Below are 27,990 nucleotides of genomic sequence, written 5' to 3' on the forward strand. Positions count from 1 at the left end.
GCACCTCAGAAACAAACCTGGGGACATCTGGCTTGGCTACTAGCCCAAGTTTAGAAGCCTCTGACAGCAGAGTAGATATGTCTTAACACAAGCAGCTAAATTGAAGAGTTGAATAAAAGGTGGAATTTTGAGAAGACATATTAAACAGAAAGAGGACACCAATGGCAAGGAGAATGCTGAGAATATTGGAGAAAATAGGAAAGGAATACAATCTTTTATGCAGCAAGAGCCCAATTCAGGTGAACAAGTAAGATAATTTGCAGTTAAAAGAAAAATGTAGTTCTAGGTACATTTCTTACGACAACATATGTTGAGTCCAAAATGCAAAATAATCTACTGCTAAGAAACTGTCACACAGTTTTAAGGAGAACTGCACCATAAATCTCGAAAAATTAGCACAAAACATGCAGAATCCATTTGTGTTGGACTGATAAAAATCACTTGCAATGCTAATAGGATTTTTGCAGGTACTGTATTTGTTTTATTCAATTTAACAGCAATTACTCTGATTAATTAGCAATTAATACAATACTAATCAACAAAGTATGAGTTTTTTTCTTTCCTAACAAAGAGTAGAGTCTATAAGAGGATGCTGTCATAACTGATCATGATCTCAATTTTACATAACCTAGCACTACCCACTTACATTTAACCTGAGTATTTTCTTCAGTGAGAAGCACTGGAGCAAGCACAACTGGAATTTTTATGGTCTGTGTGGGGTTTTTTTCAGGACAGCAGCATTAATTCGTAGCAATCACAAAATGACAGCCTGAAACCCATTTGGTTTGGTATAAGAAAGGAGACAATGACGAGAAACCTCTGCACAACTCAACTAACTACAGAAGATATCTCATTTATTTAATCAGTTAATTTTAAATTAATAACATTTGTTAACTTTTTGCCTATGTATGCAGCACATTCAGCATAACTTTACACAACGTGTACCTTTTAAGTGTTGCATTTCATTACTAGCAAAACTCAGTTGGACACAAAGTGAGGAGAAAAAAAAGGAAACAAATACCAGTCAGCATATTTACCATCATAACATAAAAAAATCAGCAATCTAAAGAACTGTCTAATAAGCTGCAGTTGTTCAAAAGTGAATACAATGTATTTTTATTAAGTCAGAAAGAAGAACCAAATATAATGTAAAAACCTGTATCTAGTTACAAATCTGTATTTCAGGGTTACAAATTGAGGAGAACCAACCTCTCAACAAAAATCTTTATCTACCACCAACAGTAACCAGCAATTAAAAACAACTGTTCAACCTGTGTCGATTCAAATCAGCAACTTCACACAGACTTGATAACCACACTTGAAATGTGTTACAGAAACTACAAAGTTTCAGGTAGTAAAATGCACCTTGTACAGTAATGGTTTTAAGATTCTTTACAAAGCACTCCATGCTGAAGAAACTCGCAGAACACAAGCTGCTTTGGAATTCCTCTTTAGCCCATATGTTTATCAAGCTCCTAGATAAAAAACCAAGGATTTCAGAATCCTATATACTAGGTGTATAAATATCCTGTTACAGGCCTCCCAAAACTTAAGCCATAACTTTGTAGAAGGCTTAAACATGTGATAAAGTCGGGGTGATTTGTCTAAGAAACAGGCAAGAAAGGTTAGCTAGGTGCTGAAATTATTATCTGGTGCAAGGGAGCCCCATGTTAACAGGGATATTGGATTTTTCACGTAGCAAGTTTAGCCACTGCTCTTTAAGTATATATAAGGAGGTGTTCTATGGTGACAGGCTTTGTTTCACAATATAAATGGCTTTTGAAACTATTGAAAGGACAAATAATTATAGTAATGATTGATGAAATGGTATCAAAATAACATAAAAAAGAAACTGCATTCCTTCCTTCACTCCTCAGGCTATGCACACTACATGAGGGTTTCCAGGAATATCCATCTTATTTTAATCTTCTGAAATAACATACCCAGGCAATCCCAACTGTCTCACCTTTGAGAAGGTCCTCAAAGATGATCAGAGGGCTGTGGGACCTCTCCTGTGATGACAGGCTGAGAAAGTTGGGATTGTTAAGCCTGGAGAAGGCTCCAGTGAGACCTTAGAGAACCTTCCAGGACCCAAAGGAGGCTCACAAGGCTGGAGAGGAATTACAAAGGCATGTAGTGACAGGATGAGGGAAAATGGCTTCAAACTGAGAGCAGGATTTGATATTATAGGAATAGTAGGTTAGATATTACAGGAAGACATTTTTTACTCTGAGGATGGTGAGGCACTGGAACAGGTTGGCCAGAGAAGTTGCTGACAAACTATCCCTGGAAGTGTTCAAGGCCAGGCTGGATGGGGCTCTGAGCAACCTGGTCTAGTGAAAGGTGTCCCTCCCTATGGCAGGCGGGTTGGAACTGGATAATCTTCAAGGTCCCTTTCAACCCAAACCATTCTGTCAGTCTATTGATACTGACAGTGTACTACAGGATCATATTTTTTAGTCAAAACTCTAAATTAAGGATAATTCTGAAATAATCTTGGCCATTGACATATTAAGCACAGCTCAAGGCAAACTATACAAAGGTAGTCAAAACACAAAGAAAAGATGGTGTATAGATAAAAGCAAGTGAAAAGATGAATGGCAACTTTACTCTTCCTGAGTTCCCCACCCTTTACTTCTGCCCTTATGAAGGTATTCTCCAAGCAGCTGATTATAGGACTAATCTTAAAATTCAACGTGAAATATAAACGAAGTCTTTTGTTCCAAGTATATGACTTAAGTATCTTCATTTAAATATTTCACTTTAAAAGCTGAGCTATGTAAGTATTCTTCAGGTGATGGCCTGAAGAATAATTCTGTCTGAACCAGCCCTAGAGTACACTATAGCTTCTTATTAAGACCTGAACTTAAAGCAAGGGCTAATACCATCAATACATGCCCAATATTTCCTATTATATCTGCAAAGGCTACTTGGCCTTGTGACCAACTGCTGTACCTAGGTCGTGTGGTTGCCATCTGTGACTTCCAGGAGTACTCAAAGCACATTAATTTTACAGGCCCTTCCTGACTGAAAAACCCCCATGTCTCAGGCAGTATTCACAAAAACCCCCAACTAATAATCAACGCCTGGTACTTGTCTGGTATTGGGTAAGAGTAGCAATGGGGTAATATTAATAATAACCTACCCCTAAGAAAACAACTTACAGTTAAATATATTACAAATTGAGTTTAACATATCAAAAGTTGAGAAATACCCCGCTTCAAAAGAGTCACAGCCTATCAGTATAAAGGAAGAATATAAAACTATTTTATTGACCACTGCTCACCAGTATTTACAATAAAGTAAACAATATACAGTCTGATAACATTCAAATTACTACAAAGTTAGTTTTCACCTGGTCTTTGTGAGACCAAGTGATCCCAAATACTAAAAAGAATGACCCTACAGGTTTAAAGGGCTAGGTTTGGGTAAAGAAGATACATGCACATCAATAGTATAGAAGACTACAAAACATCTGTGTTTGTTTAGACATTCATTATGATTCTGTAGTAACTATGGAAGTTCATTGATGTTTTATAAAAGCTTTTACCTAATATGGAGGAAGTAGTAGTATCAAATGCTCTCTTGTGATAAATGAAACAAGTTGCAGAAAGCTTTTATTTACTTGCTGTTGATGCAAAACATACTACTTCAAAAAAATATCAAATTTGAAACTTGTTAGAATGTATGCCTCTCACATTGCTAATAAATCAAATTTCGGGTTTTAATATTCTTATATATAAAAAAAGCAATGCAAACAATTATTGTGCTTCGTCTTCTGGGCATGAATGCCAAGTTAGCCGTTCTTCATAAAAAGCGATTACGATCTGAGGACACTTCACATTAGCTTCTTTGGCCAGCACCAGATCTGCCTCATCAGAGTCTTTCCTGATGTAGAAGAGAGCAGGATTTAAGCAAATTAATAATCAGTATTTTCAAACATTCAGCATCTCTTGATAAGTCCTATGAAAAGAATGTCAGCTAGAAATCAGTTTCCAGTATACTTTCACTTAAGCTGCCAAGACTTTCCATGCTAATGGTAATGATGAGGTTGATAGCTCCATTGTTTTTCCCATGTTTTTTCTGTTTGAAAGGAAAATGCCATTCTAAGGGAATCAGTTATAAAGTCACATTCTGCAGTACATAATGAAAAAAGTAAAACTTGATTGATTTTGTCTTTTAAAGACTAATCAAAGCTTCAAAGTAAAACTTAAAAGTCAATAGGACCAATCTTAAGAACTGGTACTTAGATGCAAATTACATTTACTGTTTATGGAAGTAACTTCCTGTATTTCATACAGTTATTCTTGATGCTGTCTTGGGGTAACAAACCAAGCTTGCCAGTCTGACATGCTTCAGATTCCATTTAAAAGTGTATGCTGCCTTTAAAAGTCAGCTTTGTGCATACAAGCTCATATCTATGTTTGTTACCTAAGACCAATTATGAAAAATTAATCACCTGCAACTGAACAAACGAAAAAGATCCTTTGTGTTTGATTTTTCCAGTTATCACTACAGAAATATAAACACTCATGATCTTTGCTTTGCAACCTTTCCTAAGTTTCACATAAAATTTACAGAGAATTTGACAAGGCAAAAGGCAGACAGTGTCCCACAGCACTAATGTTCAGCAGTCTAGGCACATCCCAAGACAAATCACATCTCAGGAGATCACTCAATTTGACACCATTCTGAAAATCTGCCCTTCTCAAAGGCTGTGGAAAGCAATCCTTCTTCTTATCCCATCACCTTAAGAAATCTGACTCTCAACAAATGTTAATTCAATCTCTTCATTTCTCAACACTGGGAAGAAGCACTAATTTTATCCCATTTGTTCACAAAGCAAGAAATCCTTCTGCCAATACTGTAACTAAAGAAGCTGGTCCACACCTACCCTCCCAACACCACAAACTCTCCACATCATTCTGTACTCTTACTAGTCCATATTGTCAACCCTCTCCACATTGTTTATTTTTCATCTCCACCTCTGCTTTCTCCCCTAGTTGCTTCCAATTTCACTTTGATGCATGCAGAACAGCTGGCACTACACTTGGTTAAACAGCTGGCTATACAGCAGCTGGCTTCTGCTTATTGAAACTTATAAAGCTGGATTTCTGCCTGCCATTCCCTCTGCAAGAGCATTACCTAGATCCAGTTTTTCCATACAAATGTTAATTTCTCCTATTTTATCAGAAATTACCTTTCAAAGTAAAACTGAACAAACAGAAATGAAAGGTATTTTGAGATTTGAAGGAAGAGGGATTAAGTCCTAACTTAATTTAGAAGGCTTGCTTTTCTAAGAATACAAGGTTAAATAAGGAGACCACCAGTTTCTGTGCCTTACTCCTACAATGAAGTTGTCTCTTTAGCCTAAGTGCAGCTGCCTGCCCTTCCTTTATGGACAAGAATTGTGGATGTAAGACTTACCATTTCATGAGGAACATGAGCTCTCCACTGCTATCCGTAGCCCCAATTATCCGCTCAGGATCAAGACCCCTTGCAAACCCTCTTGGTTTATCAACCTAGTAAGTTAGAAGATGGTTATCTAGTTTGAGACAAAATTCTATTTTGGTATTAGAGACATAAATGTATATGTGTATTTGTGCATCAGAACAAAAAAAAATAGCCTTAAAACCCAGTCAAATCTATAATTACATATTATTTTTTCATGATCAATCTTCAGGCCAAGTCATTTAGAGGTAGGGTACTAATAAAGGGTTTTATATCCATGTTTCCAGCATTTATTTCTGAAAATATGACAGACAAAACAAATGGTCTAAAATTGTTGCAGTAGGAAAACAATCAAGCATGGTCAGTAAAAATAACAAAAGCAGCAAAGTAAAAGTGCATGTCTGGAAGTGGAAAAAACAGCAGGCTTGGGTTGGCTAAACCAACAATGAAACTGCATCCTTGAGGAACACCTCAACTCTTCTTGGCTCACTGACATCACACTGGTGACAAAAAATATCACAACTATTTCCTGTATTAGCTTCTTTATAGGTGCACAATATCCTTTTAGAGACAGTGGCCACTATCGTACCAGATGAAGCCAAACAACTGACTCTACACAAAAGCAAAACATTCTTTTTATTATTCATGAACTATTATTTCTGATGCCATCCAACCTTTCTGACAGTAACCACATGTCCAACTGCCTGCTCTCTTCAGTACATGAAAATGACTGGCAGTGTCAGTGGTTTCAAACTGCTAGTCTAAAAGTTTACAGAAGCAAATGTGAACTATTCAACATTTTGCATTATTATTAAACAGTGTGCATCATTCTGTACTTATTAGCACTAAATGTGTCTAGTTGTTTACTCATTTAAACTGAAGGAAAAATCCAGGCCTCTCAGGAAAGGTAAGCTTTTTTGACTCACCCTTTCTACTCCTTCTACACCATCATGTCTAAGTAACTGCTTGGTTTTCATATTTTGCCATCTTGCCACTCACCTATTCAAAATCATATACTAAATATGGCAGCAAATGAGAACTTGATCTTTGTTCCAATAATGGATCTTTTGCTCTAATATAAACCTATCACTTAATACCATTAATTAATAACTCTTGACCAGTCTTACTTTCGATTATTCAGTAAGTGTTATGAGACAATGTAAAAACTTTTAATCATCATGTCAGTCAATCACCCTTTATTAACCATTTGGACAGTCTCATTAACTGCAATGAATGTATACCCTTTTCAAACCACAGATACAGATGCTATGAAGTTTTTACCATTTTAAATCAGTGTTCAGTCTCATTATCCAAGTCACAATATGATTTTTGGGGGATGGAGAGGAGGGGGAGAGATGCAGGGAAACAAAAGCTTAACCAGTGAACATATACTTACAGAATCCCGCTTTTTCTTTGATTTACTATCATCAGATTCACTATCTGACAAAGATTTTCTTTTGGCACCATCGGTTTTTTCTTTACCAGCTTTCTGAGAGTTCAGAAAGGCTTCAATTAGCTCTGGACAATCTAAGTTCTCTTCCGGTTCCCATGTGTTGTCAGCACTGAAACATACATGCATTTATGTAAAACTGGGTAAAGAAGAAAAATGCAAAACTAGCCCCATGGTTCCCCCTAAAACAAGCAACTTATACCTACAAATTATTTTCCTTTACAGTAACATATTATTACGAGTTCAAATCAGACCCTCAAATACTAAACACATTGTACTTTGTGTTTATGCACACATTTCAGGTTGCCAGAGCACATCGTGTTGCAATGCACTCACTTTGGGAGGTATGCAACAATAATATCACTGCATGCATAACAATTTATGCAGAAATTCAAGGTGCATAATCTTGTTTTAACTGGTAAAGCAAGCTGCCACAGAGTGCCACTGGAAGGAGGCACAATTACATTCCTTCTTAAACAATCAGCTTCTGAAGTCTACTGTAAAGTTTTCACGTACATAGGTAAGTCCTGGGAAAGATACTCAAAAATTCCTTTCAAGTATGCCTAATGAAGGCAGCCATTCCACAGGCAAATCCAGTTGATTTGAGAACAGTTCAGGAAAATTAGCAATAAGCAAACTATCTGCTTCAGAGCTGCCTGCAGTTTACATTCCTGCACCATCGGTTACTCAGAGGTACCATTCATTCTGCTACATGTATGGTAACTGTCAGTCTATCTTGTATCTTACCTTGACAGCTATGGACACAAGCTCTATCGAGTAGTAAAAGAACAACCACAAAGAACTTGGTAAAAGTCCTCAAATATTTTATACAGTGTGAACAATGAACTACATTATCTTCTATTTTATTTTCATACTAGACTGTCCCACTTGACTATGCATTTATGGATGTCCTTCTCTCAAGGTTCTTTAAAGTGGATGCCCATCACCCAATCTCCTCTTTGCACAACTGTTTCAAAGCAGTGGTGTTTAACATTCTATCACAAAAAGAAAAAAAAAAAGGAAACGCCTTACTCTGTAAATCCTTTCCACTTCAAGTAGTATTCCACCTTTCCATTTACAACACGTCTGTCCAGGACTTTCTCCACAACAAATTCTTCAGGCTCTGCCTCTTCAACTTTTTTACCTTTGCCATTCTGTTTCTTTCCCATTTTGTGCTACAAAAGAAATTCAGAATGACATTATTCTTTTTTTTTTTTTTTTTTTTTTTTTACTTTACAATTATTTCACTGGCTTATTAAAACTAAAGCCAGAAGCTCAGACTCCTTTCATGTTAGTGCATGTGGTCAGGTAACCTGAGCAAGACATGTTATTCTTTTGGGGTTTTTTCAGGTGCTTAATGAGATACCCAACATCAGTTTTTAAAAAGGTAAAAATTTTTTTTGTCCACATACTCAGTGACTATAATCCCCTTAAAAATTTATTTCTCAGTGCTACATGCTCAAAACATCAGGAAGCTTCTAGAAGTTAACTCTATGCCTGTGAAAAGGCAAAGGGCAAGGCAGAAGTAAAGAGAAGTAATAAGGGAACTGTGAAAATGCATAAAATAGAAAAGGGATGGTACTGAAAAAAGGCGGTTTCTACCTTTTCCAAAAAAAAAAAAAAACCAAAAAAAACCAAGGAGAAACTGATGGCAGGAAAGTGAAAGATTACAATGTATTACTACAAAAAGCAAAATACTCAACAATAACCCGCAACTATTGAACAGGACACATGCTAGAAGAATTCCACTACTACAGTTCCTTCTTGTTCTTAGCCATGCACCCATGTAACTTACAAGAGATGTCACAAAGGTGCATAAATTTAAGACTGCTACACTTAAGTACAGCACTTAACACATAAGTGGAATTTTGCTAACTTATAAAACTTTTTGTTTAAAAGTTTACATTTGATAGTTCAGGTAATATTTTTTAAGTTCTTAAAACAAATTTTACATCCACATCATCCTCAAGGCATTCCCAGTTTAATAAGGCACAATTAAATAGCAGTAGAAGGACACATTTCAGATTTTCCTTGTTTGTAATCTTAAAAAAAATTGAACAAGCCTATCATGTTGTATCACATTTCTGGAGGACTAGCAGACCAATAGCAGTGTGTTTGCCATTTTGGACTGCACTTAATAAGGAAATTGTCAAGTGGCAGTCATAAACTAAGTATTAAGCTCCTTAAACATAGTTATGCAGCACCCTAAATCAAAGTCGACAGAACTAATTCCTCACTAAAGCACTTCCTCTACAAGGAAACACAGACAAGCAAATATCACAAAGCACATCTATTTGCTTGATAGCCTTTCTCTAGTCCTCTCTAAAGTGGGTTAGTTGGACAACACTGAAATTTTGAAATTTTCAAACTTTTAGATTTAGTTGAATTTTGTCTTGATGTGGTGAAAGGTAAAAAAAAAAAAAATGTATGTTAGAACAAAAACTGTCTTCTTTTAGTGAAGACTGGAAGATGATTCTCTTGCCAAAGCCCTGTCTTTGTACCTCTTATTTTTCATAATTAATTTTCCCTCCTTTCACGAAATACTTTACTGTTTATGGTTAGCAACCCATAAATTGAAGGTTCAAACAACAAAGAGGAGAAAAAGTTTCTATTTTCTCATTCAAACAGCAAGATTCTGTATATATATATCTCACATGGCAATTGTTTTGACTTGAGAGCATACAAGAGAGAACAGAGCATGTACTTCCAATTAGATTTTAAGTGCCTGCATATCCCAGGTGTATTTTGACCACAGCATTCATGTCTGAAAAGTGTTAACTTAAGCATATTGGCTATTTTTGCCTTCACAGGAAAAAGAATGCAAGACTGATATTGAAGGGAAATACAACATGAAGATGTCCAAGGCTTCTATGAGGGCAGCTTCTTTCAAAAAATGGAAGTGTGAAATAGAAAGGGGTAGATATGAGGAAAATAAACAAACAATAAAAGTAGCAGAGGGAAAAACGACAACACAGAAAAAGACAGACTCATTATACCATAGTAATAACATTATAATTACTGGTGATGAGGCAAGCAGGCTACAAGTGGGGAACATCTCCATCTGTATTCTCCGTTGGACTAAAATTCTTTGATTCAATGGAAGACTGTTTTCTGGTACTCTTTTCGGCTTCACTAATTCTTGTCACTTAAAGATCAATGTTTTGGATTTCTGTATCAAAGCAACAATTTGGGTTTTTATTTTCTAAGACTTAAGTATCTTCCACAAAGGAAAATGAATGTCATGGGGGTCTGTATTTTTTTTTTCTTGAAGTGCAGTAAGAAATAGCAAAATTAAGAGTATGCTGCTTCTTTTTTAAATATTATAGAGATTTATTAGGTCTTGTGCATCAGCACTGCTCTTCAAACTCTTGTGCCTATTAAAATAACACTTGATTGCAGAGCCTGCAGAAATACTGAACATGTTAAAAAACCTGTACATTCTAGGATTATACAAGCCCATGCAAATCTCAGCCCACGAGTGAATTTTGACACCTGACTGAACTTAAAGCATTCTAAATGTCCACTTCACCCTTGAAGCTCTCTAGGGTTGCACGTTGTAAGCTGTAACTTGGGCATTTGACTGCTGAAGGCTTAGGTAGAGCTCATTTCTCTATCTGCATTCATAAGTCATATGACACCAGATACGACATGCAGATCTGTGGATAATCACTCTTTCTCTCAGGGGCAAGATTAAAACACTGATGTGACACTGTGGTGTAGCATTTTAACATACAAGATGTAAGAAAATTGGAATTGCAGCTCTAGAGCTACCCTACCCCTTAGCATATTTAGGTTTTGCATGCAAATACATAACGAAGCAGAATTAGTTATGGTTCCCATGGGAACCATAACTGATTTTCCTGACCTGTGCAGCAAAATTCTTAACATCAAAAGATTAAAAATACTGCATTTGTAAGATTTTTTCCTTTCTAAAAAGCACCCTTCCCCAGGCTGGCTAACTCCTTCTTCAAATTAGGATAAGTGGACAATCAATTACTAACAGAAAGTTTAGACATTCACCTTGGTGAAATATTTTAAAACAGTACAACACAGAGGAAGCACTCCATTGCACTTCTAAGCCAGGAGTCACAAGTTTTGAATATATTTTGAGCTGAATAATTATTTCTGTAAATTTAAGAACAGGCCTTTTGAGTATATTATAAACCCGCTGTTCTGCTATTGAAGTTTTGAATTTTGCATGTATATTTTTTGCTTACTTCCCCATCTCAACCTCAGATATATCTCACATTATACTTCTACAGGTCTGTCCTTGAGGAAACTATGTATCATTATTAGTTGAATTGTAACCAGCAACCAACTGCCCTTAGGAGTCCATATTTTAATGTCAAGCAAAGCTTTAGAGGACTTGAGATCCATGAATGCATCATTAAAATGGTCCAGGAGGGGTTGACATCTGATAATCTCTGCTCCTATGAAATTCAAAGAAACTGTTATTTGTTAAAAATCATTTCAAAAGGCACCTTAATTATGCCACATCATTTCTCAATAATGTTACTTTTAATCTGTAAAGACTGCCTTTTTTTAGGCAAATAGTTTTCTCCAAATAGAGTGGGAGAAATTAAATGACTGCATGATTTTGACTTTTATTTTTTACATGTATGATGAATTACATGGTATGCTGAAAGGAGGCTAAAAAAATCCTTGGTGTTTTCTATTGTAGGATAGATGAAATAGTGCAGAGTCCTTTCACACTTTTTCCCAACAAGTTTCTCTTTAGAAATGGCAGATTTATTAAAACCAAAGACAATGTCCTTTCTAGTAGCCTTACTTTCTGGATCTGAAATTTTGGTCAGAATAATGCTGGGGAGGGGAGATGTGGATGTATCTTTTAAATGGAGATGCCAAGTTATAAGTTTGAAGAAAAATATGTTGATTAAATCCTTATATACTTTAGGTGTGCATGAACTTACCAATGTAGTTTTATTGGAGGCCATTTTTATTGCAGACTTGCAGAGCTTTTACTAGAAAAATGCATGACAATTAAAAGGAAGTTTGCATTACTCAAAGAAAGGCATCCCAAGACAAGCATGGTCCTTGTTCCAACCCCCATGTATTCATTGCATACAACATCTCTTACACGGATTAAATCCAGAACAAAAAGTAGGTTACTACTTTGTCCGGCATAACCCAGTAATGCACCATTAGGCTAGCCAGGATAAATGATACTGATAAGGTGGTATATAGGGTTGAAAAACGATTTTTTCCCAAGGCCTTCAAAAGCACAGACATATTTCTAGGGAAAAGGGGGAGGACCATCAAGGATGCTTATTTCCTTAAACGAAATAGAACAAGAGTTCAGATTCTAGCAGTTGAAGATATACCTAAGGTATATTAATGGCAAATCTGACGGAGAACAGATACATATTTGAGGTGTAATGAATCACCCACTATTCTTATACACTAACGAATTTTTATAAACAGCAAATATTTATCTTAATGCAACTATAACGTTGCCTTCTGATTCTCAAGTTTGCAAGAATAAAGGTCCTAGAACAGTATTAACTCAGCTAAGATGTACATACTACATATTTAACCTACGCAAATTACGTTGAACACAATCCATCCCCTTTTCCATGTCATTTCTAATACCGACCAGCTCCATAGGCATGTATTGTCCCCGCCCCGCAGCGAGCTATAGAACTGCTAGAATTCCCCATATGCCTGGGTAACGCAGGAAAGTCCTTTAAGGCCAGAAAGCCTCCCGGATTCAGCAATCCCGCCCAATCCTCCCCTGACACAGGAGGCGGATTTTGGCAGTGCCATGGGCGGCGGGCTAGGCGAGGTGGGAGAAGGGCCGGGGCCGGGGCGCCAGTGCCGAAGGAAGGTCTTGCCTTGTGTCCCCCCCGCTTGACCGACAGCCGAAAGGGGTAAAAAAAAAAAAGCCAAACCCGAAACCCCGTAACAGTCCCCCCACCAGCAAACAGAGGCAGCCTGCGGAGGCCTGCTGGGGGCGGCTGCGCCTCGGGCCTGCGGCGGGCGCACACGAGGCCGGCGGGGCCGCCCCGGGCGAGCTAACGGGGACGCAGGCCCCGGGCCGCTTCCGCCGCCGCTGACAGGGCCCCTTCCGCGCCGTCTTCCCCCCGCCCCTTCACGTCTCCCCCGGGCCGGGCACTCGCAGGGCCCGCCGGCGGGCCGGCTTTGTCTGCCGCGCGGGAGACGCTGCCCCCGCCCCCGGCGCTGCTCTCCTTCCCCGGGGCGACAGCGCCCGCGGGTCCGAGGGCCTCCCTCCCCCCCTCCCCGTGCGGGTGTCGAGGCCTCGATCCCCCGGCAGCTCCGCTTCGCCCGCCGCCCGCCACCGCCAAGGAAGCGGGGGTGGGGAAGAAGCGGCGGTAGGGGGAGGCGGGCGGGCTGCGCTCCGCATCTCCCCGCGGCGGTCCGCAGCGAGCCGCAGAGGAAAGGGGAGTCAGGGAAGGGGACTCGAGGGTGAGTGGGGTGAAAGGAGGCGGCTGCAGCGAGAGAAAAGAGGGAGAGAGAGAGAGAGAAGGATACAGACTTCAATGGTGCCCAGCCGCTTGGGTCTCCCGTCTCCTCCTGGCTCCCGCCCTGCGCGCACTGAGCGGCGGAGGCAGCAACAGCGACATCCGCGGGGGGCTGAGGCGGGGGGTGGGGGCAGGGAGGGAGAGAGAGAGGGCGGGCGGGAGGCGGAGGGCGGGGAGCGGCGCGGCGGTGGCTGGCGGGGCTGGGCTGGGCTGGGCGAGCACTGCGCGCCGGCGGCTGTGACGGGGCAGAGCGCACGACGCCGCCGCCGCCTACGCGCGAGCTGCTACAACCTCCGACCGTCGTCGCCGCCGGCACAGGAGGGGGGCCAAGACGTCTCTCCAACGCGGGGCGAGCGCAGGACCGCGCCAGGCGTCCAAAAGAAGGAAGATGCCTCGCGGCGACAGGGAGAGCGACTGGGTAAGCCTGCGGTGGCGGACGGGGTTGGCGGAGCTGGGGAGCCTCCGCCGCCATCATGGCCGCCGCTGCGAATGCGCGCCGGGCCGGTGCTGCCCGCTGCCGCGGAGCGAGGCCCTCGGCCGGAGCGGCCGGGCGGGCCCCGGGCGCGGGGAGGGCGGGCGAGGAGCGCCGGGGTGGGTTTGAAGCTCGTTTGGAGGGGCGCTCCTTAGAGCGCGGCCATTTCCCGCGTTGCGGCGGGGAGGCCCTGGCGTGAGCGAGGGGTGGGGGGAGGGAAGCGGGGTCGGAAAGCAGCGGGGCTCTGGGGCCCGAGAACTCATTCATAAGTAGGAAAAGGGGTCGGGAGAATGGGCTGGGGAGGCTTCGCTGCGGGCGGGAGATCCGCGGTGAAGCTGAAAGGGAGGGGGAGCCGAGGGGGCGGGAAGAAAGGAGCCGCTCCAGCGCCATTTCTTTGGCGCGCGGGGCGGCAGCACTCACCCTTTGTCGCGGTGCGTGCAGGGCCGCCGGAGAGAGAAAAAGGGAGGGAGGAAGGGGATGAAAGAGGGGAGGAGAACAGAGCGGCGGAGCGGGCGGCACGCCCGATGCCGGCGGTGCGGGATAGAGCGGAGCGGGCTGCGGCAAAGTCCGCCTCCCTTCGCCGGGACTCCGCGATGTGCCGCGCTTGTGCCAAAATCTGTGTAGTTCTCACTTCCTCCTGCCCGGGAGGGGGAACGGGGCCAGGGCGAGGTTTCGGGGGGGCGATGCGCGGCGGTCCCCAATTAATATTAACGCCGAGGTTTGAGCCTTCGAGGCCTTTAGTCAATTTCCGTGAAAAACAAACAAAACAAACAAAACAAACACAAGTGACACAGTGCCAGCAGCGTTCCAGGCCGCTTCGGCTGCGCTCGGGCGCGTCTCGTGAGCCTGTCGGTTGTCGGAAACTGACGAGCTGGCTGAAGTAGTCGATGACTTGCTGCGTCTTTCTGTCCGGAAATTGCCGAGCTGGCGCCGAGCGCCATTTTCGCTTGCTGCGGCAGATTCCGGAAATTACCGAAGCGAGCCGAATGGGCTTCCATTCCTGGTTCGGCTTTTTCCGGCGGCTGTCGAAGCGGATAAGCTCGACGACGACTGCTCCTTCGGCTCATTTCGGAGACGGCCATTACTAACGGAGTCGATGACTTTTCATTACACGATAAAAACACATAGGGGCGTTATTCAGAACTGCAGCCCCTTTGGAGATATTTAGGCTCCAGATCCTGGCCTTTTTTTTTTTTTTTTTTTTTAATTAATTAGTTAAACCTCGGAAGCGAGCCCGGGCTGGAGTAGGAGGGCGCTAACACTACACGGAGGTGAATTTTAAATTACGTAACAGCTCAGGCAGCCATTACCGGCCGGTTGTACGGTACTCTCGAGCAGGAATACGTAAACCATGAAGAACATGGTATGTGGAATGGGAAGATTTAGAGTTTGCTTTTAAGGAGGGAGACGCGTTTGCTTGTGCAGTCAGAGTGAATTTTTTCGGGGCTGGGAATTACAAGCAAGCTTGAGTCGTCCGCGCAAGTCCGGACGCTGCTGCCGGGTCGCAACGCGGGGCGGATGCTGGATATCTTTGCGCAGAGGAAGGTTCTGGAAGCGGCGACTGGGGCTGGCGCGCAGCCGGGCGAGGCGGCGGAAGCTGCGGTAACCGTGCATGGCGGACAGCGCGTTTCTTGAGCCCGTGGCCATGACTATTAGCTGCGCTGCTGCTGAGGTGTCGTCGGAGGAGGGGGAGTCGGAGCTCCGCGGGCCGGGGGCCGTCTTGGCCCCGCCAGGCGCGGGGCGGCCGAGGCGGCGCTGCGGGTAATGGCGCTGGCGAGGGGGAGGGGTAAAATGGCGGCCGGGCCGAGACTCGCGGCTGCCAAGGGCGATGGGGATCGCTCCTGCAGAGCGGGCAGGGCGCGGGCCAGCTGTACTCGTCTGGTATGCACCGGAGCGACAAGGCGCGCCTGGGAGGTCTTAGTACCGTGTGTGTCGGTGCACGCTAGAAGCAATGTGCGGCGCTCTCCCTGGAGGCGGCGGCTGCTCCCGGGCGCCATTTTCCCCGCCCGGCGCGGGGCCGCGGCGTTCCCGCTGCCGCCACATGGCGGAGCCGGCCCGGCCGCTGCGTGCACCCGCCACAGGCGGCGGGCGAGCTGCCGCCGGGGATTGCAGAGCCCTGGAGTTCAGGGATCCCCCTCGCTTGTCTCCGTTAAACATTTTCTTTACCCGAATTCTTAATTCCGCAGTCAGCGTGGGTTGTGTGTGCGCGCATGTTACTGCTGTATTTCCTTGCACTGATGTTTAATTTTTCAGTGAATGGCTGTGCGTTTTCCTGTCTTTTCGAGTTGCTTTAAGCCTGTGAAGGAAAGTTTAAAATAAACACGGATGGCTATCCTACAGAAGTTGTAAAAATTTCCCCTGGCACTTGGTTCCTGCCGCGGGGCGTACTGTAGAAATTTTGAAACAGGTGTTACATCCAGCTTTTATATTGTGGCTTTTCGTAGGAATGAGGTGTCTATGTCTTTATCGAAAGAGTATTTTCCTCAGGATTCTAAGAGCTACTGGCATGACGATAGTCATTGCACATTTTATACCTTCAGCACAAACTTCACATGGGCAGAACTCTCTGGGCTCTGGTGGGAGGTTAGTGTTAGGCTCAGCAGAGCTGCTTGAAAATCGGCTTTCTGCATCGAGAGGCTGTGTGTCTGCTAGTGGAGCAGCACGTGTGTGCTGTTTCCGCACAGTTTAAAAAACTGCTAATGAATTTCATTACTGCTGTTCTCTGACGTGTGGTGCCTAGATGCTGTTCTTGGTAGGGCATGACCGTAAATACATCTGTAAAACTCATTACTATTCTGTTCAGTGTCTGTCAGTTACGTGTAGTGTATTGTTATCATTGTTGCAGCTGATAAATTCCATTCTTCCCCTGTGTTCTGTTTACAGGTTTATAGCTGTTTTTAGGGTAAACATAACACTTAACTGGAAATACTCTACCTGCTTAATAAGTTTTGATTCTCATATTTTTATAATAATGACCATTATTAAATGCATGGCAAAAACATCCGTTTGCTGCTTTTGAACACTTGTCTTATTTTGCCTGTCTGTGCAAGAAGGAGACAATAGTAACTTTCTTTGTGTTTCTAGAAGAAAAAAAAACTAGCTCCAACAGCAGATTCCAAATATTTTTAAGAGAAACTTGAACTGATTAGTCTTAAATAGAGTATGTGTTTGGGAGAAGGAGGACAGAAAGTTGACTTCTTGTCAGACTGCAGTATGTCAAGCTGCTAATAATGGAGATGTATTTTGAAAATAAAACCTGGTTTGTTACTGCCTTCAGTAACTGTCTTGTGTTAATATGCATCTCAATCCAGGCCTGCCTTGGTCGTGTTTGTTAACATGCAAATTGGCTTAATACTTCTGAAAGCATATGTGCACGGAAGTATTTTGCTTGTTTTCTTAGTCTCATTGTTTCCCTAGTTTTCTTTTAAAATTTATCTTAATGCCCATTGCACAGTTAAATCATATTGCGTTTGTCAGTTACACTTTGTCAGTTTCTTTTGTCAATTGCTGCTATGCTTGAGTTGTAGAAAAACAACACCCAAGCAGGTTTTCTTGATTTTTAAAGTTGGTTAATCAGTTCTCTTGAGCAGAACAGTTCTCTTCAAAAGAACATTCTGGAATTACAAAACTGTGAAAGGGAACTTCTTAGTGCATTCTAAAAACTGTTTGGCGTCCAATTTTCACCTGTATGAACTGATCTAATGATATTTCTAGATGTAGAAACTGGCAATTACAAGGCCTGATTTGTAGTAAAAGTTATTGTCTAAGTGTTTCCAACTGGTAGAAGTTGGAAGGTTGTCCTTTCTGCTTTACTTTACCACAAAATACAGAAAAGTGCAATACCTTGTTACTGGTCGTGTTCTTTGTTGGGGTTTTTTGTTATGCACTTGTCATTTCCTAAGATGCTTAACAAGTGCAGTGATAATTTTTCTGCAAGGAAATAAAAGTCATACCAAAAGTATGATATTAGTGGATGTGAATATGTATTATTCCCATTTTACTTTAAACGGCATTAGTTTAATACTGCTTCTCTTGAGGGTGTTTAGGTTTGTTGCTGATTCCAGTGGTGTGGGATCCCAGATTAATTTTACAGATGCTTGACTTTGTTTTAGTAATTATGGGAAAAATATGAGTTGTTAACCTCTTATAGAACATGTTTGAATGTATTTAATTTATTTTTATTTATAATGCCTTGGATGAATAGTACTGTATTATTAATGTAAAATAATTTAGCCAAAATGGTTTTTAGAAATGAATGTTACCTGGGATAGAATTAGACAATATAAATTAATTCATATTTTCTATAATAAAAACAAATTCCAAAGTTCTCATTTTCTTTAAAAAGCATCTAATAGAGGTCTTTGAGAGGAATATTCTGAAAGTTTTCAACTGTGGTCCCTTGTTTTTGATATCTAGATGGAGAGACAAGAATAAGAATTAAAAAAAATTCGTATTTTCAAAGTGGACTTGCAGAATTGAATCAATTGCTTAATTTCCTTAATAGCGGAAGAACCTCTAGAAGAGCCAGGTCTTATTTTGAAAATAAGTCTTACTGAAAATCTTTGACACTTAGGAAAATCTTGGTTAGTGTCTGATTTGCTAATGCAGAAAAGGTGTTTTAGATTGTATTAATGTAATCTCTTTTTTCTGTGGCAGAGGGAAAAGGAGCAGTTCCGCAAACTGTTTATTGGCGGCTTAAGCTTTGAAACCACAGAAGAAAGCTTGAGGAGTTACTATGAGCAATGGGGAAAGCTAACAGACTGTGTGGTAAGTCTAGCATACATAGCAATGGCATGGAATGTGTAGGAATTTTAAATGGGAGTTGGTTTCTGGATGGCTTAGAGAAGATGGAAAATCAGATTTTAGTGGTAGAGTTGGTTGGTTTATACACAATTCAGTCCATTTTAGCAACGTATGCATTTTTCTCTTGCAGACTTGATAAGAGTTAGGGAGCATTCATAATCTGTTTTCTGTAAAATTCCCTCAGATTATCTCTAACCACTGATTTCAGCAGCTCAACTTTGCTGTCATTGGCTGAAGTGCATTAGGAAGTGCTTACACAGAGCACTAGTACATCTGTGTGGTTGGTAACATTTGGCAGAATGCTCCTATTGTCGTAAGCAATAAGCAGCCTCAGTAAAGCTGGAGGAGGATGGTGGTTTTTCTCTGTGATGTTTTCATAGAGTTATTAAGGTTGGAAGAAGCCATTTAGGTCATTGACTGTTAATCCAGCACTGACAAGTTCATCACTAAACCATGTCCGTAAGCACAGTGTTTGTATGTGTCTTTTAAATATCAACAGGGATAAAATTGTCTTGGGAATTGTAAATCATGACACAGATTTAAAGTCTGTGGTCTTCATAAAGCTTAAAAGAATTAAATCAACAGAGTGTGGTATTTTACAATAGTTGTATTTTTGAAATCAAATCAAGGAAAATGTAAACTAGGCTTACACACTTACTTTAAATACTGTTAGTAAAAAGCTTAACATGAGACCGATATACATAGTTAAAATGTCTTTATTGGTTTCAGGTAATGAGGGATCCCGCAAGCAAAAGATCAAGGGGGTTTGGTTTTGTAACGTTCTCTTCTATGGCTGAAGTCGATGCAGCTATGGCTGCAAGACCTCACACGATTGATGGAAGGGTGGTTGAGCCTAAGAGAGCTGTGGCTAGAGAGGTAAGTATGGCTTTGAAAGCAAATGCTTCTCATGCTTCAAAAAATACCTGTTTGGGTCAGACAGGCTTAGTTCTTGTTTGAAATTGTGTGGGTTTAAATTATCTTGTTAAAAGCCCATAGTTGGGGCACTATTTCCCACACTTTTTGTCTCCTATATAAATGTGGATTATTACAGTCAATTATTACGTTATTTTAGCTGTGGAACTATGTCTGCAAGGGACACACCTGGGGTCTGAAAACTCTTGTAGCAAACATGTTATTTTGAATACCTGTAATTATGCAAATTCCAATGTAACTCTTCTCTGGAATAGCTTCTATTACAAGCCTCAATTTGATAAACTCCTGTCAGTTTTTCTGACTATTCCAAGATCTTTTTTTGGGGTATTTCTAAAAGGTACATTAAAACAGAGAATATAGTGGGGAACCTTTTCCAGCGGTGTTGCATAGAATCATCTGTGGACTTGTGCTGATTTTAGCTCCAGGCATTCTTGAATTCCACAACTAGGGTTATGCATAGAGGAACAAGGTGAACCTGTAAGCCAGGTTACTGTGACACAGAGGTATTGAGGAGCAAGGGGGGGATTATAAGGCAAGTTCTGTTCACCACGTGGGAGCTCATGGGAGTGTTTACCAGATTAAGGTTAGACTGAGGTGTTCAATATATTTGGACTAATGAACTGCATTTGAATGAGCTGTCCCAAAGGTGTATGGGGAAATGGAAATTGTAATCACTGGTACCCCTGTTAGCTATCCCAATTTTCTTTCAATTCCCTGCAGAATGCAGGGTTGGTTAGCATTTGGAAAAAGGTAATTACAGCAGCATGTGTGGTGTTAAAATGCATAGTTGTGAATTTGCCAAGGTTAAAGGACCTTCATACGAGTGGAGTGTAGGTTCACTGCTGTCAGGGAATTGGACAGAAGAAGCTGATGGATCTTCATTTGAACAATTACAAAAATCATGCTCTAACTTTAAATATTCAATACTTGCAGTTCTTTCAAACAGTTGATCAGTATAGTTGTTCAGTACTTTTAAGACTTTGACATAAAGAGGGGAGGAAAAAACCTTCAAGTAAACTGTTACTTTTCTCTCAAAAGCCTTCTGAATGAGCTTGCAAGGTCATGCCTCATAAAAGGGCTGTACCTTAGTGCTTCAAAAATCCGGGTTTATCTCAATTCTGTTCCTGAAATCCTGGTAAAATAGTGCTTTGTGAAATTGTTTTTCTTTGTGCTAATTAAAAACAGGAATCTGGAAAACCTGGTGCTCATGTTACTGTGAAAAAATTATTTGTTGGTGGTATTAAAGAGGACACTGAAGAGCACCACCTTCGTGACTACTTCGAGGAATATGGAAAAATTGACACTATTGAAATCATTACTGACAGACAGTCTGGTAAAAAGAGAGGGTTTGGATTTGTTACATTTGATGACCATGATCCTGTGGATAAAATTGTATGTAAGTAATTTCACTCTTTTCTTGGATAGTATTAATTCTTGCACCCTTGGTGGTTGTGTAAAGCTGAACTTAGAGATAGTGGGATTAGTTATGTGCCTGTTTATCTGTTTACATCATAGATTGCTGAGTTGTATGGGAACATGTATTTCAAATAAGTACTGACATCCTTGTTTAAAAGTCATATGGTATTCTCTATTTTTTATATTATTCAGAATGTGTTTGGATTGGAAGTCTGATACTCTGACTTGTTGCCAGTTAAATGCTGATAGCCTCTTATTTCATATGGTTACAGTGCAGAAGTACCACACCATCAATGGCCATAATGCAGAAGTAAGGAAAGCTCTCTCTAGACAGGAAATGCAGGAGGTTCAAAATTCTAGGAGTGGGAGAGGAGGTATGTACAAGTAATGGTTAATGGTTTGTGATTGATTTTGGTGTTCACTTTCCACAATCTCACTAGTTTGTAATCATTAAACTGATACAGGGAACTTTGGTTTTGGTGATGCTCGTGGAGGTGGCGGCAACTTTGGTCCAGGACCTGGCAGCAATTTCAGAGGGGGAGCTGGTAAGACAGGCATGTTTATAGCATTTACATTTTTTACCTCATTAATACTGTCTTTCTGGTTTTGGATAACTTTCTATGCTGTGATGCAGTTTAGCTTAAATGCAGCTGTAGCAGTTGAGAGAAATTTTGGGAAAAGTAATTTGCAAGTGAAACTGTGTTTTGTTTTTTTTGTTGTTGTTTTTGTTTTGGTTGTGTTTTTTTGGTTGGTTTGGGGTTTTTTGTAGCTTTTACTGAAAGCCAAAAGTAACCTAAACTTAATTTCTTGCTAAGAAGGTCAGAGATTTATCTGGTTCTATGCAGCATTTGCCTGACCTTTTAAAACTGGGTACTGTACAAATGCAAGAAAAGGAAAAATGTAGAATGGTGATTGGATGTTTCACTTACACTTTTCTGAAGTTAATTGTACATGTTCTTAATTGATAATTTCTCAGATTTAGTACTTAGGGTCTTAAGGCTTTGAGAATTTGACTGGTTCACTACAGGTGAATTGAAATCCTTTATGGTTTTTTCTCCCGGTAGATGGATATGGAAGTGGCCGTGGATTTGGTGATGGATATAATGGATATGGAGGAGGACCTGGAGGTTAGTTTGCTGTTATGGTGGTGATGTTTTTTTGTTTGTTTGTTTGTTTGTTTGTTTTTTTCTCTCATTAGGAAATACTTCCATATTTTATATCCTTATATTTAAAACTTACCTGAATTACCTGAGCCATTTTGTTGGCTTTAAAAAGTGTACATGGTTGTTGGCTTACGTCTGATTTCCATATGACAAATTGTATGGTCATTTCTTGGACAACCATTCTTTTCCTTTAAGATAAGAGTGAGTTTTAAATTTCCTGGAAAGGAAGATTTAATTAAACCTTTCAGTTGAGGTCTTTAGGCAGTGTGATTGGTGGGATTTGGTCATAGCTCACTTAGCGGGGTGGGAGTTGGTAGGTGCTTTAAAAAAATACTGTTCATAGAAATTTCTTTACAAAACTACCTTTTTCTTTCTCTTTTTCTAAACAGAAAAATATCTTAGTGTATAACTAGAGTGCATTCTGTATTAAAAGTTAATAAAAAAGGATTATGTAATCACAGGTGGCAACTTTGGTGGCAGTCCTGGTTATGGAGGAGGAAGAGGAGGCTATGGTGGAGGAGGACCTGGATATGGAAACCAGGGTGGGGGCTATGGAGGTGGTTATGACAACTATGGAGGAGGTAACATTTGGGCTTAAAAATGTAAAAGCATTTGTTACAAATTATTGCAATTCTTTTGAGGCTGGAGGGAGGGGTGTTTTAAGTTTTTCAAGTAGTATGAAATAGAATGAAAACAATGTTGGGTGCACATATCGCTGGAATACATGTGTGATTTTTGTACTTAGGATTGTTATAATGGGGTATCTTTGAGGGTTGTATCCATTTTAGCTCATCTAGGTATTTCTCCACTTTTGTGTTGATAATGCAGGCAATTATGGAAGTGGAAACTATAATGATTTTGGCAACTACAACCAACAACCTTCAAATTACGGTCCGATGAAAAGTGGAAATTTTGGTGGCAGCAGGAACATGGGGGGACCATATGGTGGAGGTACTGTATATGTCTTGTATATTTCCTTGCAGCTGGAGTGGGTGGGCTTCTAGGAATTTGGGGGAAATAGAAGACATGGGGTTAACTGTTTTGAACTAAAAAAATTGTAGACTGTGATTAGAAGAAAAAATTCCTGTGAGAGTGATGAGGCAGGAACAGGTTGCTCAAAGGTGGTGTGAGTGCCCCATTGCTGGCTGTGTTCAAGGCAGGATTAGATGGGGCTTTGAGCATCCTGGTCTAGTGACACATAACCCTGCCCATGGCAGAGGGGTTGGGTCAAGATGACCTCAAAAGGTCCCTTCCAACCCAGGTCATTCTTTATGATTCCAAGGGATATGTAGAAATTGGGTAACTTCTGCAATAGATAGGCTGCAGTGCCTATGTTCTTTTTGCAAGTTGGCTTCAGTGTTTCATCTTGGGATTATAAAGCTTGTTTCGGGGAAAACTATTTATTTTGAAACAGGTAAAATGAACTAACTTTTCCCACAGTGTTTTGCAATTTTGAGTTTAAAGCTTCTTTTTTTTTTTTCTTTGCTGTCAGCTCACAATACTTTTGTAGAGTCTAGGTACTCAATTTCCTATTTAATCATATTTGCTGTGATTTTTTTATCTTCTTCATCTTTTTTTCTGATGCTTTCTGCTTTTTGTTGTCTAAGTGTTACTTAATTTGGAATACAAGGTTTGTGAAATGGAAACAGAAACATGAATCCCTTTCTTCTAAGGTTTAGCCTGCAAGCAAATTCAGCCCTCACAGGCTCAAGACAGCACAGTGCATCAAATTACATGTGGCACTGTTGAATCTTAAGATTTTAGCATGTAGTTGCTTCCTGTGGCAGTCTTTGGAGGTTCTTTAGAGGTAGACAGTGAAATGTTAGAAGTCTTTGTTGCATATGCTGTCACTGGAAGTAAAGCAGATGTTACTTTTCATTCAGTCAAGCTTTGATTAATTGTTTCAGTCAAAAACTTTCCTAGATTAAAAAATGTACTGATGGAACCATTCTGTTCCTTATCCTACATCTGCAGGAAACTATGGTCCCGGGGGCAGTGGAGGAAGTGGTGGCTATGGAGGGAGGAGCCGTTACTGAGTTTCTTCAAGCATGCCATGGGTAAGTATGTTTTTAAATGTTAAAATTGCAGTGATTCTTGAGAGTAGCTGCAGGAGTTAAAAGCTTTTTAGGCTATTATCTTTCCTTTAAAAAATGGTTAGATGAATAATTTCATAACCTATTTTTTTACTCTTTACTTCTGTTGAAACAGGCTTCACTGTATAAATAGGAGAGGATGAGAGCCCAGAGGTAACAGAACAGCTTCAGGTTATCGAAATAACAATGTTAAGGAAACACTTATCTCAGTCATGCATAAATATGCAGTGATATGGCAGAAGACACCAGAGCAGATGCAGAGAGCCATTTTGTGAATGGATTTGGATTATTTAATAACATTACCTTACTGTGGAGGAAGGATTGTAAAAATGCCTTTGAGACAGTTTCTTAGCTTTTTAATTGTTGTTTCTTTCTAGTGGTCTTTGTAAGTGTAGAAGCATTCCTTTGATAATGTTAAATTTGTAAGTTTCAGGTGACATGTGAAACCTTTTTTAAGATTTTTCTCAAAGTTTTGAAAAGCTTTTAGCCAGGATCATGGTGTAATGAGACATAACGTTTTCCTTTTAAAAATTTAAGTGCGTGTGTAGAGTTAAGAAGCTGTTGTACATTTATGATTTTAATAAAATAATTCTAAAGGAAATATTGTGTAATTTTAGATTTTTTTTTTAATACTGTAAAATAAGGCAAGGAGTGGGTAGTATAAGGTCCCACAAATAATAAAAAGCTATTGTTGTACGTGTAAAATTTAATGCTGGTGAGAAAAAGTATGTTGTCTGTAAATTACCAGGTTTAAAATATCTAGGTAACTTAAGGGGTATCTCTGCAAGGAGAAACACCTTTCTAGATTTTTTAGATGCTGCTTCTTCAATGGCAAGGAAAGGAAAATCCCCCAGCAAGGTACTCTTCCAGGGACGCAGGTCTAGTACAAGAGAACTCTTGAAAACGTCACTAAAAGTTCAGCCAGTCTTAAAAAGCTGTGCTGTATCTCTGCAAAGCTTTAACTACGGTAGATTGTTTATAAGGATGGCAACGAAGGCTGAGGGTGTAGAGCAAAATAGTTCTAAGCTTCAGTTAAACTTCTTTAGGTAAGATCTTATTTACTTTTTCTTTCTTAATGTTTCAAAACCAAGAAACTAATAATGTATGACAGTATTCTTTCAGTATAGTGATTATCATTATGTAGTTTAACATAGTAATGAATTAACAATTACAAATTGAAAAGAAATTTGTGAATCCTGTTTTCTTGTATTATTAAATTATTTTACAAAAAAATCTGTTAATTTCAGCTACTTAACATATTTTTTTCCTACTGGAATCTAGCTATGATATGAACCCTGGACAAGCATAGACTGCTGCCACTGTACACTGCTACAGTTGAACAAATGAGACCTGCAAGTGTCCATTAGTAAAGCTTTGCAAGGGTTCCATCCCTGGTGTTGGTAGTTAAAATGGTAGGTCACAAGTTAATTAAATCATACAACTTTATTTTTGCATCCTGCAACATTTTCTTTTTTCTTGGGAGTCTATGCATTATGGTGGTTGCAAGGTAATGCAATGAAGGTAGTTCTGTGCTGTTGGAAATGAACTATGTTGTTACGTGTCTTGTCTGCTGTAATCTATTCTATATAACACATTTCATCCTGAAGGTTCCCAAGTAACTGTAGCCTGTTTACGTGTAAGGAAAGTTGCACCACAGAATACATCTGCCTCTGTGAAGGAATGTGTCGTCCATTCTTTTAACAACTGCATAAGCAGTTCTTTAGGAGGGGAAGTGAAACCTTCAAATGAAACTACAGGTGGTATTTCATAAGCGTACAATGTATTTATGTAAATTGGAATTTGGCTAGAATGTTGAGGTTTCCACCATTTTTTATAGTTCTTGCAGCTAACAAACCTTAGTGCCAAATTTATTCAGCCTTACTCTCACTGCATTGAATGTTTGCACCTCAAATTGATGGAAATTTATCAAGTAATGAATGAGCCAGAGTAAGGGTGGCATACTCTACTAGATTTGGTTTTAAAATAAAAATCAACAAAACCTATCCAAAACAAAGGCAACCAAAAATGCCTTAATTTCAAAGTTCATTGCCTCTAAAAGGCTACCTATTGAAGAACGTGGACTCAGCTAACAAAAGTCCTGTTCCTTTTGTGTTAGACACACCAGTGAACTGCTTATACTATTTTTTAAAAATGGCTGAAGTTCCCCTATTGGTAATTTGGTTTAGACATATGTGATAAACATCTTCAGATACACTTTTTTTTTCTTTGGCAGGAAGGTGCCATGCTGCAGGTAACTAATGAAGAAGTGGTCAACCACAGAAACGCTTCAAGAAATAAGAAATTCTGTATCATCAGAAAATAGTTGTTTTTGCTGCCTTCATTAAAAATCTAGAGGTTAAATGAATACTGATAAAACATCACAATTAGTACAGCTCCCTGTAATGATGGGTTTTTTAAATTATAGTAAAAATGTCTTGTAAACCTTTCGAATAAATTTCAGATTCGTTAGGAGAAACAAATCACTAATGTTAAAATAGCAAACATTCTGTGAGTAGAAAGTTTAACTACATATATTTATAACTTTCATAGCTTTAAAATAAAGTATTTTTATACCAAAATAGTTCTAGTGTAATGCTTAATAAAAACTTAGTGTGTATCTAACATTAAATAATGTTTATGTTTAGACCCTTTCATGATTTGAAACATTCCATTTTGAGGTGAATTCAAAACAGAATCAGTTTGACAAGTGTGTTCATGGAACTTGTTTCTCTGACCTGGGCATCTGTTCTCTTTTGGGAGAAACAGTGCTGCAAATTTAAAGTGCTGATATCTGTGCTGGTGGACACAAGTGCTTAAAAGTAGCTTTTTTTTTTGGCTGTGTTTTATATTACCTCATACTTTCTGGTTAATGAAACTATGACCTAAGTCAGTTAATCAGATTGCAATAGGACAAGGGCTTTATCCTTTTCACTTTTAAAGAGCTTTTAGTGTGACGACAGACAGACTGACTAGAACGTAGAGTTCCTGCTGTACAAAACTGTATTGCCCATAGCTGCATCTGGAAGAAAAATGCCAAAGCAAAAAATGCCAAACCAAACAAAACCACTAAAACAAACACTAAGTGTGAGCTTGGGAAAACTTCAGTTGAGAGTGTATTTAAGGGAAGGTGTCTTGAGGTTATACTGTTTTAACCACTTATCTTCATGCATGGTTTATTCAAAACTTGAAATTTATATCCTTTGGCAGAATCATTGTGTCTTTAACCTTTATATTATTGTTTAAAGATTCACATACAATTTTTTTTCTGTTTCTTAAGTTAAACTTTGAAATATTTGCATAGGTAACCAGCAGGCTGCAACGGAAGCAGAAAACGAAGACGCACAAATCCTGCTTTACTTTCTTCTTTCCAACAGAATGACCAGATCATAAGCAATTTGCCTTCTTTCCTATAACTTAGATGTAGTTGATGGAAGTTTTTTCTTTACAGTTGCCAAGTCCACATTCATACACCATTTAAAAAAAACTAACAAATCCACTTCAAAGGGCTGTAATTATTTTTCTGTTTCAAGTACTATTTCAGTAGTTTAGCAACATGGTTTCAAATTCACTTGAATTGAGTATGTTTTCCATAATGAGGATGTTCTCATTTTGATCTGTTGGCAGTGGGGGAAGGGAGCGTGTAGGGGGACAGCACTGTGCAAGAAGGAAGTTACTCTGGATATTTAAAATCTTGAAAACCTGGTGTATT

The 27,990-nt window shown here is 40.0% G+C and overlaps 2 protein-coding genes across 16 annotated transcripts; one reads left to right on the plus strand and one right to left on the minus strand.

Annotated features, from left to right (window-relative positions):
• Positions 1-3,245: 3,245 nt before the first annotated feature.
• CBX3 (chromobox 3) lies at positions 3,246-14,844 on the minus strand. Of its 7 annotated transcripts, none has more exons than XM_079301051.1 (7): positions 13,416-13,515; positions 11,833-11,883; positions 9,921-10,070; positions 7,934-8,076; positions 6,848-7,013; positions 5,428-5,522; positions 3,246-3,888 (listed from the first exon to the last, which is right to left on the minus strand). In XM_079301051.1, the coding sequence occupies exons 3-7, from the start codon at positions 9,960-9,962 to the stop codon at positions 3,762-3,764; spliced, it is 573 nt and encodes a 190-aa protein (XP_079157177.1). In that variant the 5' UTR covers positions 9,963-10,070; positions 11,833-11,883; positions 13,416-13,515; the 3' UTR covers positions 3,246-3,761. The 7 variants fall into 7 exon arrangements, with proteins under 7 accessions (XP_079157177.1, XP_079157179.1, XP_079157181.1 ...); XM_079301053.1 differs by having other exon boundaries at positions 9,921-11,331; XM_079301055.1 differs by lacking the exons at positions 9,921-10,070; positions 13,416-13,515 and adding an exon at positions 14,294-14,499.
• Positions 13,583-26,860, plus strand: HNRNPA2B1 (heterogeneous nuclear ribonucleoprotein A2/B1). Of its 9 annotated transcripts, none has more exons than XR_013773664.1 (12): positions 13,583-13,819; positions 18,530-18,640; positions 19,406-19,552; positions 20,795-21,005; positions 21,298-21,399; positions 21,490-21,570; positions 22,090-22,152; positions 22,650-22,769; positions 23,017-23,139; positions 24,163-24,245; positions 25,563-25,693; positions 26,515-26,860. XR_013773664.1 is itself a non-coding variant. In XM_079301048.1 (11 exons), the coding sequence occupies exons 1-10, from the start codon at positions 13,790-13,792 to the stop codon at positions 24,222-24,224; spliced, it is 1,050 nt and encodes a 349-aa protein (XP_079157174.1). In that variant the 5' UTR covers positions 13,583-13,789; the 3' UTR covers positions 24,225-24,245; positions 26,515-26,860. The 9 variants fall into 9 exon arrangements, 7 of the variants coding, with proteins under 7 accessions (XP_079157174.1, XP_079157172.1, XP_079157171.1 ...); XR_013773665.1 differs by lacking the exon at positions 13,583-13,819 and adding an exon at positions 14,895-15,236; XM_079301048.1 differs by lacking the exon at positions 25,563-25,693.
• Positions 26,861-27,990: the final 1,130 nt, after the last annotated feature.

This window comes from Erithacus rubecula (genome assembly GCF_903797595.1).
Source record: "Erithacus rubecula genome assembly, chromosome: 3".
NCBI lineage: Eukaryota > Metazoa > Chordata > Aves > Passeriformes > Muscicapidae > Erithacus > Erithacus rubecula.

Coding starts and splice junctions, on each gene's coding strand:
- CBX3 (XM_079301052.1), bottom strand. CDS start 9,962: ATGGAGATGTTCCCCACTTGTAGCCTGCTTGCCTCATCACCA. Junction 5,523..6,847: donor CAAAGAAAAAGCGGGATTCT/GTAAGTATATGT, acceptor CTAACTTACTAG/GTTGATAAACCAAGAGGGTT. Junction 3,889..5,427: donor CTCATGTTCCTCATGAAATG/GTAAGTCTTACA, acceptor CTTCTACATCAG/GAAAGACTCTGATGAGGCAG.
- HNRNPA2B1 (XM_079301046.1), top strand. CDS start 13,790: ATGCCTCGCGGCGACAGGGAGAGCGACTGG. Junction 21,580..22,089: donor AGGGGGAGCTGGTAAGACAG/GCATGTTTATAG, acceptor TTCTCCCGGTAG/ATGGATATGGAAGTGGCCGT. Junction 22,153..22,649: donor ATATGGAGGAGGACCTGGAG/GTTAGTTTGCTG, acceptor ATGTAATCACAG/GTGGCAACTTTGGTGGCAGT.